The sequence below is a fragment of the Rhamphochromis longiceps genome, linkage group LG8 (genome assembly GCF_057381845.1).
Source record: "Rhamphochromis longiceps isolate RC_006_pf linkage group LG8, R_longiceps_female_GT1.1, whole genome shotgun sequence".
Classification (NCBI taxonomy): domain Eukaryota; kingdom Metazoa; phylum Chordata; class Actinopteri; order Cichliformes; family Cichlidae; genus Rhamphochromis; species Rhamphochromis longiceps.
In genome coordinates, this window is record NC_140564.1 from 5,227,962 (window position 1) to 5,250,827 (window position 22,866).

Sequence of the window (22,866 nt, forward strand, 5' to 3'; positions counted from 1 at the left end):
TTTGAAATCACTGAAAGTTAGGTCAATTGTGGACAATTTGAAAGGGCTTTTATTTTTGAAAGCAAAATCAGAATGACTTGATATTGATATGGTATCACCGTGGGGTTGTATACTGTTGATCTAAAGTGGAATTACCCTGTGGAAACAGCAAAATTCTATTTAAGAGCATTTTGAAATCACTGAAAGTTAGGTCAATTATGGACAATTTGAAAAGGCTTTTAATTTGGAAGGCATAATCAGAATGACTTGATATTGATATGGTGTCACCGTGGGGTTGTATACTGTTGATCTAAGGTGGAATTATCCTGTGGAAACAGGAATTTTCCATTTTAGAGCATTTTGAAATCACTGAAAGTTAGGTCAATTGTGGACAATTTGAAAGGGCTTTTATTTTTGAAAGCAAAATCAGAATGACTTGATATTGATATGGTATCACTATGGGGCTTTATACTGTAAATACAGAGTGGAATTATCCTGTGGAAACAGGAATTTTCCATTTTAGAGCATTTTGAAATCACTGAAAGTTAGGTCAATTATGGACAATTTGAAAGGGCTTTTATTTTTGAAAACAAAATCAGAATGACTTGATATTGATATGGTATCACTGTGAGGTTGTATACTGTTGATCTAAAGTGGAATTACCCTGTGGAAACAAGAATTTTTCATTTTAGAGCATTTTGAAATCACTGAAAGGTAGGTCAATTATGGACAATTTGAAAAGGCTTTTATTTTTGAAAGCAAAATCAGAATGACTTGATATTGATATGGTATCACTGTGAGGTTGTATACTATTGATCTAAAGTGGAATTACCCTGTGGAAACAAGAATTTTTCATTTTAGAGCATTTTGAAATCACAGAAAGTTAGGTCAATTGTGGACAATTTGAAAGGGCTTTTATTTTTGAAAGCAAAATCAGAATGACTTGATATTGATATGGTATCACTGTGAGGTTGTATACTGTTGATCTAAGGTGGAATTACCCTGTGGAAACAGGAATTTTCCATTTTAGAGCATTTTGAAATCACTGAAAGTTAGGTCAATTGTGGACAATTTGAAAGGGCTTTTATTTTTGAAAGCAAAATCAGAATGACTTGATATTGATATGGTATCACTATGGGGCTTTATACTGTAAATACAGAGTGGAATTATCCTGTGGAAACAGGAATTTTCCATTTTAGAGCATTTTGAAATCACTGAAAGTTAGGTCAATTATGGACAATTTGAAAGGGCTTTTATTTTTGAAAACAAAATCAGAATGACTTGATATTGATATGGTATCACTGTGAGGTTGTATACTGTTGATCTAAGGTGGAATTACCCTGTGGAAACAAGAATTTTTCATTTTAGAGCATTTTGAAATCACTGAAAGGTAGGTCAATTATGGACAATTTGAAAAGGCTTTTATTTTTGAAAGCAAAATCAGAATGACTTGATATTGATATGGTATCACTGTGAGGTTGTATACTATTGATCTAAAGTGGAATTACCCTGTGGAAACAAGAATTTTTCATTTTAGAGCATTTTGAAATCACTGAAAGGTAGGTCAATTATGGACAATTTGAAAAGGCTTTTATTTTTGAAAGCAAAATCAGAATGACTTGATATTGATATGGTATCACTGTGAGGTTGTATACTGTTGATCTAAAGTGGAATTACCCTGTGGAAACAAGAATTTTTCATTTTAGAGCATTTTGAAATCACAGAAAGTTAGGTCAATTGTGGACAATTTGAAAGGGCTTTTATTTTTGAAAGCAAAATCAGAATGACTTGATATTGATATGGTATCACTGTGAGGTTGTATACTGTTGATCTAAGGTGGAATTACCCTGTGGAAACAGGAATGTTCCATTTTAGAGCATTTTGAAATCACTGAAAGTTAGGTCAATTGTGGACAATTTGAAAGGGCTTTTATTTTTGAAAGCAAAATCAGAATGACTTGATATTGATATGGTATCACCGTGGGGTTGTATACTGTTGATCTGGAGTGGAATTACCCTGTGGAAACAAGAATTTTTCATTTTAGAGCATTTTGAAATCACTGAAAGTTAGGTCAATTATGGACAATTTGAAAGGGCTTTTATTTTTGAAAGCAAAATCAGAATGACTTGATATTTATATGGTGTCACTGTGGGGTTGTATACTGTTGATCTAAAGTGGAATTACCCTGTGGAAACAGCAAAATTCTATTTAAGAGCATTTTGAAATCACTGAAAGTTAGGTCAATTGTGGACAATTTGAAAGGGCTTTTATTTTTGAAAGCAAAATCAGAATGACTTGATATTTATATGGTGTCACTGTGGGGTTGTATACTGTTGATCTAAAGTGGAATTACCCTGTGGAAACAGCAAAATTCTATTTAAGAGCATTTTGAAATCACTGAAAGTTAGGTCAATTGTGGACAATTTGAAAGGGCTTTTATTTTTGAAAGCAAAATCAGAATGACTTGATATTGATATGGTATCACCGTGGGGTTGTATACTGTTGATCTAAAGTGGAATTACCCTGTGGAAACAGCAAAATTCTATTTAAGAGCATTTTGAAATCACTGAAAGTTAGGTCAATTATGGACAATTTGAAAAGGCTTTTAATTTGGAAGGCATAATCAGAATGACTTGATATTGATATGGTGTCACCGTGGGGTTGTATACTGTTGATCTAAGGTGGAATTATCCTGTGGAAACAGGAATTTTCCATTTTAGAGCATTTTGAAATCACTGAAAGTTAGGTCAATTGTGGACAATTTGAAAGGGCTTTTATTTTTGAAAGCAAAATCAGAATGACTTGATATTGATATGGTATCACTATGGGGCTTTATACTGTAAATACAGAGTGGAATTATCCTGTGGAAACAGGAATTTTCCATTTTAGAGCATTTTGAAATCACTGAAAGTTAGGTCAATTATGGACAATTTGAAAGGGCTTTTATTTTTGAAAACAAAATCAGAATGACTTGATATTGATATGGTATCACTGTGAGGTTGTATACTGTTGATCTAAGGTGGAATTACCCTGTGGAAACAAGAATTTTTCATTTTAGAGCATTTTGAAATCACTGAAAGGTAGGTCAATTATGGACAATTTGAAAAGGCTTTTATTTTTGAAAGCAAAATCAGAATGACTTGATATTGATATGGTATCACTGTGAGGTTGTATACTATTGATCTAAAGTGGAATTACCCTGTGGAAACAAGAATTTTTCATTTTAGAGCATTTTGAAATCACTGAAAGTTAGGTCAATTGTGGACAATTTGAAAGGGCTTTTATTTTTGAAAGCAAAATCAGAATGACTTGATATTGATATGGTATCACTATGGGGCTTTATACTGTAAATACAGAGTGGAATTATCCTGTGGAAACAGGAATTTTCCATTTTAGAGCATTTTGAAATCACTGAAAGTTAGGTCAATTATGGACAATTTGAAAGGGCTTTTATTTTTGAAAACAAAATCAGAATGACTTGATATTGATATGGTATCACTGTGAGGTTGTATACTGTTGATCTAAAGTGGAATTACCCTGTGGAAACAAGAATTTTTCATTTTAGAGCATTTTGAAATCACTGAAAGGTAGGTCAATTATGGACAATTTGAAAAGGCTTTTATTTTTGAAAGCAAAATCAGAATGACTTGATATTGATATGGTATCACTGTGAGGTTGTATACTATTGATCTAAAGTGGAATTACCCTGTGGAAACAAGAATTTTTCATTTTAGAGCATTTTGAAATCACAGAAAGTTAGGTCAATTGTGGACAATTTGAAAGGGCTTTTATTTTTGAAAGCAAAATCAGAATGACTTGATATTGATATGGTATCACTGTGAGGTTGTATACTGTTGATCTAAAGTGGAATTACCCTGTGGAAACAGGAATTTTCCATTTTAGAGCATTTTGAAATCACTGAAAGTTAGGTCAATTGTGGACAATTTGAAAGAGCTTTTATTTTTGAAAGCAAAATCAGAATGACTTGATATTGATATGGTATCACTATGGGGCTTTATACTGTAAATACAGAGTGGAATTATCCTGTGGAAACAGGAATTTTCCATTTTAGAGCATTTTGAAATCACTGAAAGTTAGGTCAATTATGGACAATTTGAAAGGGCTTTTATTTTTGAAAACAAAATCAGAATGACTTGATATTGATATGGTATCACTGTGAGGTTGTATACTGTTGATCTAAGGTGGAATTACCCTGTGGAAACAAGAATTTTTCATTTTAGAGCATTTTGAAATCACTGAAAGGTAGGTCAATTATGGACAATTTGAAAAGGCTTTTATTTTTGAAAGCAAAATCAGAATGACTTGATATTGATATGGTATCACTATGAGGTTGTATACTATTGATCTAAAGTGGAATTACCCTGTGGAAACAAGAATCTTTCATTTTAGAGCATTTTGAAATCACAGAAAGTTAGGTCAATTGTGGACAATTTGAAAGGGCTTTTATTTTTGAAAGCAAAATCAGAATGACTTGATATTGATATGGTATCACTGTGAGGTTGTATACTGTTGATCTAAGGTGGAATTACCCTGTGGAAACAAGAATTTTCCATTTTAGAGCATTTTGAAATCACTGAAAGGTAGGTCAATTATGGACAATTTGAAAAGGCTTTTATTTTTGAAAGCAAAATCAGAATGACTTGATATTGATATGGTATCACTGTGGGGCTGTATACTGTAAATACAGAGTGGAATTACCCTGTGGAAACAAGAATTTTTCATTTTAGAGCATTTTGAAATCACAGAAAGTTAGGTCAATTGTGGACAATTTGAAAGGGCTTTTATTTTTGAAAGCAAAATCAGAATGACTTGATATTGATATGGTATCACTGTGAGGTTGTATACTGTTGATCTAAAGTGGAATTACCCTGTGGAAACAAGAATTTTTCATTTTAGAGCATTTTGAATCGTTAGAAGATTAAGTCAAATATCGGCAATTTCAAAGGGCCATTACTATGAAAAGCAAAATCAGAATGACTTGATATTGATATGGTATCACTGTGAGGTTGTATACTGTTGATCTAAAGTGGAATTGCCCTGTGGAAACAAGAATTTTTCATTTTAGAGCATTTTGAAATCACAGAAAGTTAGGTCAATTATGGACAATTTGAAAGGGCTTTTATTTTTGAAAGCAAAATCAGAATGACTTGATATTGATATGGTATCACCGTGGGGTTGTATACTGTTGATCTAAAGTGGAATTACCCTGTGGAAACAGCAAAATTCTATTTAAGAGCATTTTGAAATCACTGAAAGTTAGGTCAATTATGGACAATTTGAAAAGGCTTTTATTTTTGAAAGCAAAATCAGAATGACTTGATATTGATATGGTATCACCGTGGGGTTGTATACTGTTGATCTAAAGTGGAATTACCCTGTGGAAACAGGAATTTTCCATTTTAGAGCATTTTGAAATCACTGAAAGGTAGGTCAACTATGGACAATTTGAAAAGTCTTTTATTTTGGAAGGCATAATCAGAATGACTTGATATTGATATGGTGTCACTGTGGGGTTGTATACTATTGATCTAAAGTGGAATTACCCTGTGGAAACAAGAATTTTTCATTTTAGAGCATTTTGAAATCAATGAAAGTTAGGTCAATTATGGACAATTTGAAAAGTCTTTTATTTTGGAAGGCATAATCAGAATGACTTGATATTGATATGGTAACATCATGAGGTTGTATACTGTTGATCTAAAGTGGAATTACCCTGTGGAAACAGGAATTTTCCATTTTAGAGCATTTTGAAATCACTGAAAGGTAGGTCAACTATGGACAATTTGAAAAGGCTTTTATTTTTGAAAGCAAAATCAGAATGACTTGATATTGATATGGTAACATCGTGAGGTTGTATACTGTTGATCTAAAGTGGAATTACCCTGTGGAAACAGGAATTTTCCATTTTAGAGCATTTTGAAATCACTGAAAGGTAGGTCAACTATGGGCAATTTGAAAAGGCTTTTATTTTTGAAAGCAAAATCAGAATGACTTGATATTGATATGGTATCACTGCGGGGTTGTATACTGTTGATCTAAAGTGGAATTACCCTGTGGAAACAAGAATTTTTCATTTTAGAGCATTTTGAATCGTTAGGAGATTAAGTCAAATATCGGCAATTTCAAAGGGCCATTACTATGAAAAGCAAAATCAGACTGACTTGATATTGATATGGTATTACTGTGAAAAAGACTGCGGTTGGAAAGTGTTGATACAAAGTTCAAATAGTATTTGGAAATACGACTTTTGCTTTTAAGAGCATTATGAATTCATTGAAAGAGTAGTTCAAAAATGAAGATTCACAGGGCTTTTACTTTGAAATCCAAAATAAGATGGCCTTGATAGTGACAGGGCACAATTAGGGTACAAGGCTGTGTCATGTAGATGTAACATTAGAGTTTCTAAAAAAAAAAAAAGGCCTAAATTATATGTTATTATGTTCTTAACATATCTGTTAATTCACTCGAAGTTGGCTTTTATTTTGAAATCCGGTTTCCACATCCATTCCCGTAATACTTTGAATACACAGGGAACGTAAAATCAACTGGAGGCTGGCTTGACTGCAAGTCTCGAATTGGAGGCTGGCTTGACAACTGAGCGAGAGGGGCTGCCATTGTATGTGTGTGTGTGTGTGTGTGTGTGTGTGTGTGTGTGTGTGTGTGTGTGGATAATAGCAAACACTGAAATACATTTTTTGCACGCAGGAATGAGTTTTGTTCGCTCAAATTCAGCTTTTCTTCGCTCAAAATAAATTTCTCCTCAAAATACATCATTTGCACCTGCAAACCTTTTTTACGTGCGCTCAGAATAGTGGCACAAAAATAACGCCATATTATTTTGACCCCGAAAATGGCACATCAGGCCAAAATCCTTTCCACGCCCACCCCCGTGACATCACGCTCCAATGCCCTATGGTAACTAATGTTATAAAAATGTTCCGCCCCTAATGAGCATTTGAGCAGCCAATCAGAATCATCTATGTCATGTGATCATGAGTACAGCAGCAGATTGTTCTAGTGAGAGTTTCGAAGCACCATGGATGATGAATTTGAAGGTAAATGCACCTTTCAATTGTTTGCCAACCGCCAATACGACTGTCAGAAAGAAAGAAAGAAGAAAGAGTTTGAAGGTACCAGCTCTCAGGTATGAAGCTAACTTTCAAAAGTTACATGAGTACAAACAGGTACCTTGTCGGGTTTTTTTCGTTTGCTTGTTTTTGGTTGGTTTTTTTTTTAACCCTGTCCTGTCTGGCTGTTTTTGTGGCACAAATATAACGGTGTAGAGAAAGAGTTGAGCGCGCACGGGCAGAAATGTTGAGAGCGCCAGCAACACGTTGTTAGCGAGCGCAAATGCAAAAACCGAGCGAGAGGGGCTGCTGTTGTGTGTGTGTTAGTGATGGGTCGTTCGCGAACGAAATGGCTCTTAGAGCCGTCTCTTTGACGTGAACGACGGGAGCCGGCTCCTTATCGCGAGCCGTCACGTGGTTTTTTTTCTCTCTCTCTCTCTCTCGCTCTCTCTCTCGCACGTTTTTCCGCTTCACTCTGCACGTGGGCAGAGGGGGGGAGGGGCGGTAGTTACTCTCAGTAGCACAGGAACAGCCAGAGGGAGAGAGAGAGAAAGAGAGCCAGGGATAGAAAGGTATAGTAATCATCCACAACTATTTTCGGTTGCAGATGATAAAGGATTCAGAAAGTTTATTCATGCGGGCCCATATGACAGAGAATATACATGTTCTTTTTGTTTTCATATTATAATTTATATTTAATTGTGTTGTGGTTTGCAGTGTTTTGTGTTGTTTTCACTTTAAATTTGTAAAAGGAAAAAGATGAAAATTTAAATAGTTAAAAGTTGAAATGTGAATAGTTGATTTTTGTATTATATGATTTATTTATTACATTTTATGTGGATTTTGCAGCAAAATTATCCACACCCACCGCCGCGCTATGAATTGTGGGATATATGGGACCACGAAGCGTGCACCGGACCACGCTTGATATTTGGGGAAATCGACGGCGCATTTGAAGTACACTTCGAGTTGGGACAGTCGTCACGTGGCGGTGACGTAATCGCACTCAAAATGCATACTTCAAGCGTGCGGTCTCTGAATTGGGACACAGCCCCAGTCTCCATTTCAACTTGTGTTGAAAGTGCGGACTTCAAATGATATTCTCTTAATTGTGTTAATAGGCCACGTAAAACCAGAGTTATGATTCGAAACAGTACAAACGGTGTTTTCTGAGGACAGCGCTACCAAACACTCTCCGTTGGCGACCAAAATTTTAAAAACAAAATTAAAAAAAAAAAAAAAGGATGCATGTCTGCCATTACCTGCCAAAACCGGAAGTAACATAATATTTTGTGGGAAACGTAGTTTTTCCCCTCAGGGCCTTGATGAACCTATACTGGTGGTTTTAAGTTATGTCTGACATATGTCTGTGCAGTTTCTGGGATGCTTAGACCTCAAAATGCACTGTTGGAAATTATTTTATTTTCTATGTTTTGTTCTGTTACTTTTCTAAAAACAGATGGTGATCTTTTCTAAAAGCGATAGGACAGGTGTGGAGGAGAGTGAAGCAAGAGAATGGGTTCCTAAGGTGGGCAAGAAAAATCCAGCTAAGTTTCTGTAAATATGTTGTTTTCACACATCCATGGAAAATGAGCAAAATATATATTTTTCTGCTCTAATAACAGTCTGTGAGCTCATCTGAAGATGATGGGACAGATGACTGGAAACCCACACAGGATGAATCTGAAGGCTATTCAGAAGAGGAGGAAGAACAAGAACGTAAAAGGATTCCTAAGGTAGCCATGAAAAACAAAACTGGGTGTCCTATGCCACAAAGAGATGTGAAATTCATCCTCAGTTTCACTGCTTCCACAATCTATACATTCAACAAAATATGTCTTTGTATTCTTCTACGTCACATGGTCAGCTCATATGTATGGAACACCAGGACTGCCATAATGAATTAATTAAATACACCATTAGATAATTAATTAAATGTGGCAATAATTAATTAAAGAGAAGATTTAGAAGAAGATTAGAAATGAGTGATGATGGGAAACCTCCACCAGATAAATTTAAAGACAACTGAGAAAAGATGAGTTTAAGGAAGAGGTGAGTTAGCTCCAGTCCATTTTTAGTGAGGTCATGAGGAGGAGTAGTAGTGGGTTTCGTACACAAGATGAATTCAAAGACAGTATATATATTCAAAGAAATATAAAGGTCAAATCAAAAGTAGTCAGAATTACTAACAGTACTGCAGATAATTTATTTTCATTGGCATTTGTAAATATTAAGTAAGAGTAAGACAAAAAATAAAACTTTTTTAGTAGTTGTATGCGTCTTCTTTTTGTGTACAGGGGGCGTTCGTGAGCAGTGAGTTGCCGCAGAGGACAGAGGAACGGCAACAGGTTGCTGTCGCCTCAAAGTCTCAAAGGCATCACTATGTCAGAAATGGACACAAGTGTCCCATATGTGGACGTGTATATGCTGACTTCATCTACAGTTCACAGGGTGAGTAACGTGATCCCGCTGTGACACGCCTCCCTGCAGCAGCCATGTTGGTGACTCTGTCTCACATTATTTCAGATCAGAGTTTCCAGACCTCCGGAGTTTACAGCGCCACTGAGACCTCCACCAATCAGGTAAGAGCTGACCTCTGCCTCTGTCTCCTGTTAGTGTGATGCAGGTCAGCATAATGTTGCACATGAAAATTGGTTTGAAATTTGCACGTGTGAAGAGGTCATGTGATCAGTGACCCCATGAAGCTGTAATCAGTCTGTTTCTATTTTATTTTGAAAGGATGAGCAGGAAGGAGGCGTGGCTGACTCTCCCACGAGATCAGACGTGAACTTCAGCTACAGCCAGCAGGTACGTCCCGCAGCGTAGCTTGAAGGTGACATCATCGCGTGTGTGACAGCGGTGCCAGGGTAGCTCAGTGGTTGGCGCTGCTGCCTCACAGTCTGAGCGTCTCGTTTCAGACCCGGGGAAGTTCAACTTCCTGCTTCAGACTTCAGGAGAATATTGTTGCGACCGCGCCACAGACTGCAGCTGCCATCTCTGCTCCGCCTCGTCTCGGTGGGCGGCGATAAGCTGGACAGAGAACAGCTCTAAACATTGTTCGTCCAATCAAAAACCTGTACAGCAGGCCTAAAGCGCCTGTCCAACGTCATCCTCCAGAGGTCGCAACCTCTGAAGGTAATGGTGCTTGGACTTTGAGCACTTCCTGTTCCTGTGACGCGCCGAGCTCTCTTCTTCTCTTGGTTTTGGTCTAACGGCAGTCGGGACAAAGTCTGAGTGTGTATTTCCTGTTTCTGTTCAAAAACATAAACGCATTCATTCCTTTCTTCATACGGGAACAGGGATATCTGCATCTGACTGAAAGGAGTATTCCTTTTTCTCTTATGTCCATCACACTTTTTCTAGGATAGACTACTTGACTAGTATTGCATGTGCCTGTGAATACCGTGCCATAGTTATATCAGACCACGCCCCTTTAATTCTGACTGGCTATGCCTGACTTACCTAGAACAGACAGGAGTTGGCGTTTTAACCCCACACTACTATCTGATCAGTGTGTTGAGCAGTATGTGTAGACTGCAGAGTCCTCCAGTATTACTTCAATTTGGGCATCCAGGTAAGAGACACCTGAACAGTAAACAGCAGTCTTTGAAGCGGCGCTGACAGGTGAAGGTGAGACGCCTGAATGAACTCACGGAGCATCACAGAATGTTGATTCTGTTCTGGACGTTTTCAGTGGGAGAAACCTTTCGTTATCATCCAGGTGATCCTTCAGTCTCAGCTGACTGCAGGTTTCCGACCTATAAACGGGACATAATGACTGAAACTAGCTCAGCTCCTCCACTGGCAGATCTGTTTTAGCAGCAGAAGTCTGAGTGCACCTGAGTCACTTGCAGGTGTGGTAAACATCTTCCAAGGGCACTCTGATCACCTGGGTCCTGTGGAGGTCATGTGACTGGTGTTCCTCTCCTTTAACCTGTGGCTGCCGTTTCAAAGAGACACACGTTTCCTTCAGGTTCTTTGAATGTTTATAGATGATTCTGCAGGTGTTTCAGGTTCAGGTGATGACATGATGCTGTGAATTTGTCATGTGACCGTCATGTGACCATCTGTCTCCTCAGTGGTACCATCAGAGCTGCTGGAAGCAACAGCAGCAGCTGTATCCCGCCTCCTCACCTGAGACTGCCTACCCCTACCAGCCCTACACGCCCTACCTGGGCCAGGAGCCCCCTCTGCACGGTAAGAGTGATCGGTTCCAGCAGGTGGTGCTGCACTTCCTCCACCTGTATACAAAAGATGCAAGTTTCATCTTTTAGCTGAGCCTTCACTTCCGTAGCGAAGCCTTTCACAATAAAACAGTGCGATCAGGTAGGAGGCAACTGTGGGGAACACATGACTAACAGGAAGATGTGTGCAGTGATGTCATTACAGCATGGATGGTCCCTCAGGTGTTTTAATTTAAGCTCCACCCCCTTTACTGTGACTTGATCTGTCCCATCTTCCGTCCCCAGCTGCCTCCCAGCCGTTCTCTGAGACTGGGCGGATCTCCCATCAGCCCGCCAGCTCCTACCCAGAATCCTCCAGGTCTGCAGATGGACAGACAGAGGGACGCAACGGCGGTCAGTACTTTACCTTTACCTTTGGAGTGCACACGCTGCCAAAACAGGAAGTGTTTGTCAATAAAACAGTGTAGAAGTGCCGGAGGTCAGCAGGTCTGTTGGTGAAGCTTTACAGCTGCATAATGGTGAGAGTGGCGCAATGAGGACGGAAGGGTGGGGCAAACCCTACACCATCCAGCTGTCACATTCCTGTACCCAATGACTACTGTATTGTTATTAAGGTGAAATTTGACCGGATGAACATAGCAAACAGGCGTGGCAACAGACAGGAAGTGCGGTGCAGTAATTCTGGAGTCAGATGAAGGCAGAAGCACAATGGGCCAATTGCAGGCGCTGTTAGTCATTGGTCAGGTCACATGATTAGTGTGCCTCCACATTAAAACCCAAATTTTCTGCATTATAAACGAATTTACTTTGAAAATAAAGGCATGTGGTTTGTCTCCTCAGGTGTCTCCATGGAAAGCTCCTCCTCCATCAGTCCTACTCCTCCAGGCTCCGCCCCCTCCTCTGCTCTCCTCTACCCAGATCAGTCGCCCCTCCCTCCTCTCCCACTGCTCCACCTGCCATATGAAGCTCCACCCCCAAGCACCTACCTGACTACAGCCCCTGCACCTCCTCTTCCACATCCCGCCCACCACCCTCACCACTCTTCCTACCACCCATACAGGCCAATATCGACTGGAGGCCACGCCCCACGACTCTACTGCCTTGCCCCCAACCCTTCTCATGTTGTTGGATACATTGCTGCCCCGCCCCCTCACCACACAGACACACTCTACATCCCACCCACTATGTAACGTGCATATTAGCTCAAGGCTAAAACCCCTTTTGTTTTGAATTAGTGGTAACATTATTATGAACACTTTTCCTGCAGCAAGACTTTCAAAATTAAAGTTAGGATTTAAAGGTAAATATTGGCTGGATGTTAATGGATGTTGCTGTTGGTTAAAATTCATGTTCAGCCAATGGTAGTGGTGGGTGGTGGGTGTGACCAGTCCCTATTTGTGGAGGGATCTTTGTGTTGATGTTTTGTTTTTTGGGTTTTGGGTGAATAAAGTTTGTTTCACCAGCAGATGGCGTTTTTGCTTCATCACATGACTATTGTCCAGCTAACAGTCCCAAACATCAACTTCCTGTTTTTTATGCTTTGAGCAAACAGGAAGTAAAATAATAAAGCCAGAAAGGTGCGATTCTCCACAGGACGTGAGAGATGGGGATCAGAGGGGAGTTACAGGTGATAGGTCGTCATCTCTGGCGAGGGGGCAGCGCCTCAGTGTGTCAGTTTGAGCTCTCAGGTAGAAAACTCTCACCTGTGCAGGTTAGGGGTGAGTGTGATTCATAGCAGCAGAAAATTTGAGAGCTTTGGAGGCTGACTCTGATTTTCTTAGTTTCCATGGAAACTAAAATCAATAAAGGCATTTTTTTCCATTACAGCTGCTGTGACACTGAAGTTCAGTAAGTAATCTGATTACACTGAGACAAAGGTTGATGGATGTTTGAACGACTACTTTGTCCAGACCTGTGATGAGCAGCGAAGCCTGAGACGACTCCCCCCACCCCCACTGAGTCGCCTGTTGTCATTTTTAAACCTTTATTGACACAGGAAGTGGCGTCACAGCCAAGAATAGAAACGCGGTGATGGAGGGACGTCCCTCAGCCCAGGAACTCTTTATCTGGATTTGCTTATGGTGACATCATCATTCGGGATGAGCTCACGTGGATGTAGCTGCTCCATCCACCGCCGCTTGTTTCATAGAGAAAAGCGCCACAGGTTGTATGAAAATCTGCAGATGGCGTGTTGACTCAGCCTGATACATGTTTAAATTATACTGTATGTGTATTGATCACTGTGGGTTTTTATAGATCTGATTGGTTAACGGGTGCTGGTTTCATACCTGCTGATAAGTTACCATGGTAACTTTTGATAGGAAGCACCTTCAGAAAAGCCTGAGTTACGTGCAGTTACCTGGATTAGAGGTCGGTTTGTGTGCTTATCCATTTGTTTTGTTGATGGAACCATGAATTCTGCAGTTTACCATCCTCTGGTTTAGTCAAAGTCCTGACGGCTTCATGCTCTAAAACCCTCCAGTGTGACTGAATTACAACAATTCTGCACAGACTGTTTTCTAAAACAGCGAGAGAACAATGAGCAGAACAGCAAGCATAGCAAAATATTACCTTTTAATTTCAGTGTAACATACAGCCGCCTGATAACAGCACCACAGGTAGGTTATTTACACAAACACTGGACGTTTGGAAGGTGCCCTTATTAACCCACCGGCAACAGTTGCCGTTTTAACCCCCACACATCAACAAAATTAAACATACAGTCAGTAGGACAAGTCTAAGGAGTGAAATGCATTCACTTATTTTGCTGCGAAAAATCTGGGATTAGACGGGTTCCATCATTTCAAAGAAACAAAGAACTGGACAGGTTGGACTTTTATCGAGCTGCTGTGAAGCCTCTGGTGCTCCGGGATGACGGCCCCAGGAGCTCAGATCATTGGTCTGACCCCCACCCCACCCTCAGAGATGGAAGACCTCGCTCGACCCCAAAAATCAGGTGTGCTGATGACATCACAGTGACCTGATCTGAGGTCAGCGCCACCGCTCTGATCACAGATCAATGATCAGCTGTAAAAACCAAAGTACTATGACAGAGAAGTAGCTCCAGCATCGGCCTCAGTGCCCGGGTAGGTTACGTATGTGTTGTCACGGGAACAGTTTTGCTGGGATCTCTATGGTCCAGAGGTCGCGACCTCCCAGAGCTCTCAGTGGGGCCTTCAGCCAGCGAGGGTTGGACAGGTTAGTCAGGTGCTTCTCCTGCAGACCAATCAGCACGGCCGACTGCTCCAGGCACTGTAGGTCCTTCCCCTGGAGGGAGGCGGGGCAAAGCCAGGTCTGGCCCACATCCACCAATCCTAAAAGAGACCACAGGGTTCGTTCAGGGATGTGTAAATGTGGCAGAGTAAATAGTGATTCTAACCTGCCACCACGCCGCGGCCGAACCGCTCCCCGGACTCCAGAAGTGCCTCAATCTGTCCATCCCCAGCAGGCCGCTTAGCACCGCCCACCACTCCAACCCCTCCCAGTCACGCTGAGCCACGTGGACCGCCAGCGTCTGGTTCTCCAGTGGAGCGAGCAGCGGCCTCCAGCGGCTCTCCACCGTCTTTACCCCGTCCAGAACCAGGCCGGCATACGGCTGCCGGTGTTCCAGATCTACTGGCGTTTAGATCAACTGGCGTTGGTCGAACAGATGTGTGGCAGTCTTGCGTTTCAGTAGCTCCTACCGACAAACCAGCAAAAAAAAGCCAAATGTGTCATCTGTGACACTTGTGAGGTTGTCTCAAACACACTCCGTCAGTCTTGATGCTGTTGAACAACAAAATGTTTAAAAATGTGGCGAGTTTACCTGGTGATATCCTCGTGCGCCACGCGATCGCGAAAACAGCAAACAATTAACACCATGCCGTTGTTGTTCACGGGACAGCAAGAGTAAACGATCGGGAGACTCTTGTCGTCGTTATCGTTCCCCTCGCACGGTTTATTTCTCCGAATTCAGCGTTTTTGCTTCACAACTACAGCGTGCAGTTTACTTTGTGCACTAACATGGAGTCGAGTCAACCAGCGCCACCTCTGGCCAAGTGCCACAGCCTACAGCCAGATCAACCTGTGACACACATCTGCACCACGTTTGAATTCGTGTCATGCACATTTGTACCTTTCAATTGTGTCTGTTTGTGCGTCATGCAAATAAACCTTTGGAAAGAATGAAATGATATCATATATTCCTTATTGGCCTACATTTGTACAAAATTCCAAATTATATACACAAAGTCATAGAAATCACCACTCCAATTGGTCATCATGATTTTAATATTCTCTTTTTCCATAACAATGAAATACACCTTGGACAAATATGACACATCAATATTTCATTAGTGTTGTCACATCACATCCTGTAAGCATCGTCTGTCTGTGTCTTTTCCCTGAAAATGAATATTTCCAGCCAATATAGGCAATTCATCAACATGGCTGGAGTTATATACAGTCTGTATAAGTGTGGTTAATCTAATGAAGATTTGTAAGGAGACGGCAGTTACTGTGAATTCACAGCAGTTACACAGTGATTAGTAATAAACAGCCAGTGAGAGTGAGTGGATATGACTGTTCCCACCACTAACACATGACCATAGGCCACTACTAGATTAACTTGTGACACATCTGCACCTGCTGCTATGATCACATTGAGTAGAGGCTGAGTGGCTGCACTTACCCCTGGTACATCCAAATCTACCCACAAACATGTTGAAAGATGCAATGCCAGCAATGTGGATTGTCAACACTGAAAACAATCAGTAAGCAAAGACAACAGGGATCATTTGTTTCTGTTTATTTAGCACCCACAACATTTGTAGTCGCCTTCTGCACAGGGGAAGTCCACACACACCGTGTGGTACCACTTTCCACAGAAGGTGCAATCTGCAAGATTGAATGAGATTGTCAGGGTCATTGTCTGACTGTTTATTACTAATCACTGTGTAACTGCTGTACATTCACAGTAACTGCCATCTCCTTATAAATGTTTATTAGATTGACCACACTTATGCAGACTGTATATCACAACCAACTCTAACATGTTTGTTTGCAGAGGGCAGACACAGACAGACTACGCTAACGACATGTGATGTTACAACACTGGTGAAATATTAGTGTGTTCACGACATTTTTCGTATGGGCAAAAGTATTGATATCAGGATGGTGATTCTTATGTGTATGTCATTTGGCATTTTGTACAAATGTAGGCTGATAATAAATACATGATATCATTTCATTCATTTCAAAGGTTTATTTGCATGACGCACAAACAGACACAATTGAAAGGTACAAATGTGCATGACACGAATTCAAACGTGGTGCAGATGTGTGTCACAGGTTGATCTGGCTGTAGGCTGTGGCACTTGGCCAGAGGTGGCGCTGGTTGACTCGACTCCATGTTAGTGCACAAAGTAAACTGCACGCTGTAGTTGTGAAGCAAAAACGCTGAATTCGGAGAAATAAACCGTGCGAGGGGAACGATAACGACGACAAGAGTCTCCCGATCGTTTACTCTTGCTGTCCTGTGAACAACAACGGCGTGGTGTTACTTGTTTGCTGTTTTCGCGATCGCGTCACGCATGAGGATATCACCAGGTAAACTCGCCACATTTTTAAACATTTTGTTGTTCAACAGCATCAGGACTGACGGAGTGTGTTTGAGACAACCTCACAAGTGTCACAGATGACACATTTGGCGTTTTTTTGCTGGTTTGTCGGTAGGAGCTCCTGAAACGCAAGACTGCCACACATCTGTTCGACCAACGCCAGTTGATCTAAACGCCAGTAGATCTGGAACACCGGAACAACAGGCACGGCACCTGCACCGCCATGTCTGCAAAACAAGCGCACCCAAACAGGACGCACTTTTCAGAGGTATGAAACATTTTCAGGGTTTTTTTTAGCCCCTTTTGCATTAGTGCCTGCTCGACTCGCCACAACTCGACTACACTGGGTTTCCACTATAACCAATACCATCTAATATGGGTGCTCGTTGTTATAGCAACGTGTAATCTTAATTAAAATGTGACATGAATGCGGGGGCTGTTTGTCAGATTCCGGGAGCATGGCGTTGTTTCTTGGAGCAAACCGTCCTAGTGTACATTCCTGCGGTCACACAATAATTCCAGCAGAAATTTAAGTAGATAGGGCGGGTTGCCACTTAATTTTGTGTTGTGCACATGCGCAGAAACAACAGGTAGGATGGTTTGTGAGGTCGCATGGATTCCCAGAACACATTTCTCTCATTTTTTTGTGAAGTAGATGTTCTCATGACCTATCGAGTGATGCCACTGACCAGCCAATCAGTGGCATGCTGTCCGATGACGTAATAGTTTAATACCTGCTCGGATCGCTTGGAACCCGTCCGAGCAGGTACTAAAGCAGTACCAGGAACTAGTGATGTGACGTTCTGTGTCGAGGCTTCAAAGCTTGTGTCGAGTAATTGAGGGGGCGTTTCCGCGATGCGCGTATCGAGGCTTGCTTCATTTACGGGAGGAGCTGAAAAGACAGTGTCACTATAATTATCGTGCGAGTTACAGGTTTTTCACAATTTGCCTCAAAGTGACACAAGGTCTAAAAACTCCCCATTCAAAGTCTCAGAGCTAAAATACTGAAACTGAAGGCATTTTCTGTAACTTTATTGCAGTTTATTGTTTGATAACAGCATTTTGGTTATTTTGTAAGTGATTTAAGTGTTACTCACATCCTGTCACTGCTGAGATTTCTTCTGCTATGATGGGTCATTGGAGTTTAACTGCCTAACAGTTACATTTATTTCTGTACCTCAATAAATCATGCTCAGTTTTTCCACATGATCTCTCCTTATTGAACTGCTTTTGTAGATAAGCTTCAAGCCAGAAAGCAACAACACCTAAACCAAAAATATTATCATCAGAAGTGAGAAAGTGTCTGGACTATCTCCAGCTGCGTTGCATGTATTAAAGATAACTTCAGACACTGTCTGGTTGTCATGTCTGAAACAGGCTGTACAGTCACACAGATAAAAGACAGCAGTCATGTTTCTAATATTACAAATCAACCAGAAAGATTATGAAGATAAAAGCTGTGAGACCCCACTAGAGAACGGATGGCTTGTTATCATTACATGAAGTGATTTAGAAATAAGCTGCCAAGTGGCTGCTGTGGCTGCTGCTGCTGCTGTTGCCTTTCTAAGATGCCCTCCACAATCTTCTCTATTGAGACTTGTGTCAGTGGTGTAGACAGGGCAGGAGGAGGCGGGTTAAAGACGGCAGGGCTCTATGGTGACTACAGGGACACTAGTTGTTTCACTGCCTTCAGTTAAAGACTGCCACAGCAGCTGCTGGGCAGCCACAGGTTTTGGAACAGAGGGTGGGGGCTGAAGGGCAGCTGGTTCATCTTTTCTCAGAGTTTTGTGTTTGTCCCAGTTCAGAGGGACTGGACGGCAGCCTGGCTCTCTGTATTCAAGCCCAAATTGCTCTCCAGTGTCTCTGTCAGAGAGGTGAAGTGCAGTGTACTTCTCCTGACCAGTCACTCTTCTGGAGGCTGCATTAAACTCCACCACTAGAGCTGGATCAAAAACACAAGGTAGCATGACACCTGGCTGCTTAAGCTCCACCAGTCGTTGGTAGTTCCATCGTGCCACCCCTGTGATGCCCTGGGCCTGGAATAGTTCAGTGGAAACGTGAGTCCCGGTGATCCACTGGGCCTGGTGGAAATGATAACCCTCCTGCTGTGAAGTGCCTCGGACAGGAATCCAGATGGGGACCTTGGCACCTTCACCAGGGACATGGTTAAGCTGAAGAGTCCCACCGTACCTAAACATTACACCCTCTGAGAGTTCAGGGTCACTTAGGCAGCCACGCAGAATGTGCACTGCGTCACGTCTTCAGCATGGATGGCTTGAAGAGTGGGACGTTGTTGGGGTCTGTGGCCAGGTGAAAATGGTTCAGGACCTTTTCCACTCTGTTCAGCAGCTCAGTGGGTTGTGGTATTTGGATCCTGCAGTGCTCCCTTATGTGTTGCTTTGTGGGATTAGCAGGATGGATGCCACAGAACTTATAAGCATCCTGGAGCCTCTTCAGGTCTGCCTGATCAACCACTGAGAATGCCGCAGAGAGAAGCTGGCAGAAAGTGCTGAACAGAGGAAGATGCTCAGAGGTACACTCCCACAAAAATCGCCTCAGGCAGTGGAACAGGTCCAGTTTTACAATAATGTTCTTGTTGTAGTGGGTTCGAGAGGCACAGCTGTTTGCCACTGGTCCAGATGTGGCCGCAGCAACAACAGCAGGAGTGGTTTTTCAGGCATCCCACGATAGATTTTCGACAGGGATGCAGTCTGGGATCTTAAATGGAGCACAGCAATCCCTAAATGTAAGAAATACAAATACATGTAAGTATATGGAATATTATGTGTGTGCATCAAATTGATCTGAAAAAGAAAAACTCAGTTTTTCCAGACAGATTAGCAGTTTGAATGACAACGATGATTACGGTTTTTACCTGTCCACCCAGTGGTAGCCGGCCTTTTCCACTCCTGCATCACTGTACCTCTTGGCCATTCCCTGGTACATGGGCTCCAAGGACCTTTCTGTGTCAGACTGAACCATGACCCACGAAACAATCAGCCAGTTTTCATTCATTATGGAATAACTGGACATGACCCCAGATGCCAGCATGACTTTTTGTGCCACCTTCCTGATGTGGTCAGACCTGGAAATGTGGCCAAAAGTGCCCTGGAGGAGTTTGGATATGGCTGGATGTTGACGTCGGAATTCGTCGAGCAGGCAGTCAGTCAGGTAATGGCTGGACACAGAGACGCCACACCAGGCATGTGGGTCTTCATAAGACCTGAACTCCTGTGGCTTATTTTCCTTCCTCAGGAACTGCCCAATGGTCCTCTGTGCATGAGCTCCTGCCTCAGAATCCCAGACCGATCCTGTGGCATGGAGGTACGTCAGGTGAGCTCGCTCGTACTTGAGGTGCATGAGTTCATTTATTTGGTTTGCCATGTCTGTTGGAGATTTGCCAGTCCTCCTGAGCTCATCCATAACAGACTTGCAGATGGCCTTTTTGTTTGTAAGAAAAGCAGGGAGAAGGTTGGTAAACCTTTGGGCAGTTTCTCCAGCCATCGTGGATTGTCAGCAAACCAGTTCCTGCGACAAGCCCTGCAGCAGAGTCGTGAAGACAGGATGTAATACTGACCACTGGTGCCAACAATTACACGTGGCCTGCCCACACCAGCAGAGACCACTTGTGAACGAAAGCAACCATGGAGACATGGCAAGATATAATTGTTTCTTAACCTGACCATGATAGCACTCTCAGGTTTCATTTTACATTTTATGCACAGGGCGATTACATCTGATTGGGTCACTTCCAAACTCGTCCTGCCTTTGTCATCATCATCATCTTCATCCGCTTTATCCGAGGCCAGGTCGCGGGGGCAGCAGCCTAAGCAGAGAAGCCCAGACCTCCCTCTCCCCAGCAGTGTTGCCACAGTTACTTTGAAAAAGTAATATATTACGGACTACTGATTACTCCTTCCAAAAGTAACTTAGTTACTTTACTGATTAGTTTATTTTTAAAGTAACTAAGTTAGATTACTAGTTACTTTATTAGTTACTTTCAGAAGCAGCCAATAACACTCCCCACTGCCTCAACATAAAAACATCAACCAATTTTGCCAATACTCACTTTATTGGAAGTGTATTTTAACAGTAATGTCAACAATATATCTCCTGACATTTGAAGTTGAACTTAAAACTTTTTTCCTGACAGAAATACTTGTTTGTATGAAAATAAAGACAGTCTTGTTACTTCACTTAACATAAATACTTTTTATAAAAAAACAAAAACAAACAAAGAGTCTTTCTTGACTTCCCTTAAGATACTTTTTATACCATCCACATGTAAACACTATTGTCCGCTTTTGTAACTTTGGACTAATCTTATGAAAAAAAAAAGAGACTGCAGGTCCAACTTAAATTGTCTTACTTCCTTGCAGGTAATTGATTTAAGTTAATCAACTTGAAAACTTTAATAAGTTTATTAAGTGACTTTGATAAACTTAATTTAATTACTTGTAAATAGTTATTTAAATTGGATTCCCCATTCTCTGTTTTTTCAGTATATGTTGTCATCGCATGTTATGGGGGAAACAGTAGAGTGGAGCGAGTAAACCAGTGGTTGTACCTCATTAACAGAAGCTTCTCAAACCTTTTGTCAGAAAGTCGATGTCTTTTAGGCGTGAGCACCAAACCTCCCAGACTAAAAAGCCGCTCCACAGGAGCACTTGATGGGGTTGGAGTGTTATACTTTAAAAAAATTGTCTTTATGCTTGAAAATTTATGCAGAATCTGAAGGTCGTAGCCTGACATCAGGTAGTCCATGACTTCTTTTTCTGCAGAATAGGTCTCCTCCTCTGGCTCTGCCTCAAAAGTGAAAAAGTCCATCTCACCTTGGCTGCTAGATGTAGTAGCACTGGGCACACTGGCAGGGTTTTTTGCCAGAGGAACAGTGGTGCAACACTCTGCTGTCAGAAGCTGTTTTACTCGCTCCCTCCTTCCTGCATCTCTCAGCCATCGGAGTTTGAATTTTGGACAACTGGCAGCTGCAAGAAGGGCATCTTTGTCGTCCAGCACACCGGCGAAATGAGTCTGAATAGCCTAAAAAACATAATTGATATTTTTTATGCCTACAATTTATTATGTTATTGAATTATTTGCAAACCATGCCTAATATGAGATCAGTATTATGGATTTATTTTGTTTTAGGTTACTTGTAAACATTTTAATTGTTTTAATCTTATTTTTCAATGATAATTAATATTCTGTTCCATGTTTGTGAATTGTATGAAGCAAAAAATCTGACTAATTTCAAGATAGAGCGTACCTGTACAATGGCATCTGGAAGGCCTGCAGTCATCCTGGAGAGGTCATCTTTCACAGCCTGGGTCTTCTGCATCAGAACTTCAAGTGTTGGTAGTAAAGTATGGACAGTCGCCTTGTAAAATGTCCAGTGCTGCAGTCAGAGGTTTCATGGACATGCAGTACTCATGCAGGAACTGGTATTCTTGATCTTTGAAGCACTTCAGTCCTAGCTTTGTGCACAGAGTATTCAGCTCACCCATGGGAATTTCTGCAATTCTCTTTACAGCATCAAAAAAGGAATTCCACCTTGTGGATGTTGGTATTAGGAGCTTTCTTTTGCTGATTTCTTCCACTGTTTCTGATGCAAGTGTAGATCTACTCGATTTGGTCCAAAGAGCTGTGCATTTTGCTGTGCTGCTCCTATACACAGCCCTGCTCTCTGCATTAGTTGTTAAATGTTTCTCCACATCACGTGTGCAAATTATGTTGATGGTGTGCGAAGCACACCTGCGGTGCGGGGGAAGAGACAGCTGACCATCACTTTCATTCTCAGCCGAGAGGATTTCTGACAGATCAGAAAAAGTGACATCGTCGTCTTTGGGGCTGGACTCTTCCTCCTCCATCTCATCATCGGACTCCGTGACAGGATGATAAACTTGAAACGCCTTAACAAAGTTGGATCCATTATCAGTAACTGTTGCAACTACTTTGTTGAGTAATCCATAAGAGGAGTGGATGTTTTCGATTTCTGTACCAATGACATCATACGTGTGT

General features: G+C 41.4%; 1 protein-coding gene and 2 pseudogenes across 1 annotated transcript; 1 reads left to right on the forward strand and 2 right to left on the reverse strand.

Moving 5' to 3' along the window:
- Nucleotides 1–7,392: 7,392 nt before the first annotated feature.
- Nucleotides 7,393–12,696, forward strand: LOC146662969 (uncharacterized). Its single transcript, XM_085415540.1, has 8 exons — nt 7,393–8,595; nt 8,693–8,803; nt 9,365–9,518; nt 9,594–9,649; nt 9,807–9,875; nt 11,147–11,264; nt 11,537–11,644; nt 12,092–12,696. Exons 1-8 carry the CDS (start codon nt 8,527–8,529, stop codon nt 12,439–12,441), a joined length of 1,035 nt encoding a protein of 344 aa, XP_085271666.1. The 5' UTR covers nt 7,393–8,526; the 3' UTR covers nt 12,442–12,696.
- Nucleotides 12,697–13,717: 1,021 nt separating this feature from the next.
- On the reverse strand, nt 13,718–14,873 carry LOC146662970 (EOLA-like protein; annotated as a pseudogene).
- Nucleotides 14,874–17,111: 2,238 nt separating this feature from the next.
- Nucleotides 17,112–21,163, reverse strand: LOC146662971 (uncharacterized; annotated as a pseudogene).
- Between the last annotated feature and the right edge of the window lie 1,703 nt (nt 21,164–22,866).

Bases quoted from the DNA above. Each gene is read 5' to 3' on its own strand.
- LOC146662969 (XM_085415540.1), top strand. From the start codon at position 8,527: ATGGTGATCTTTTCTAAAAGCGATAGGACAGGTGTGGAGGAGAGTGAA. The intron at 9,519-9,593 runs GTGAGTAACGTG...ACATTATTTCAG, and splicing joins CTTCATCTACAGTTCACAGG to ATCAGAGTTTCCAGACCTCC. The intron at 11,265-11,536 runs GTAAGAGTGATC...TTCCGTCCCCAG, and splicing joins CCAGGAGCCCCCTCTGCACG to CTGCCTCCCAGCCGTTCTCT.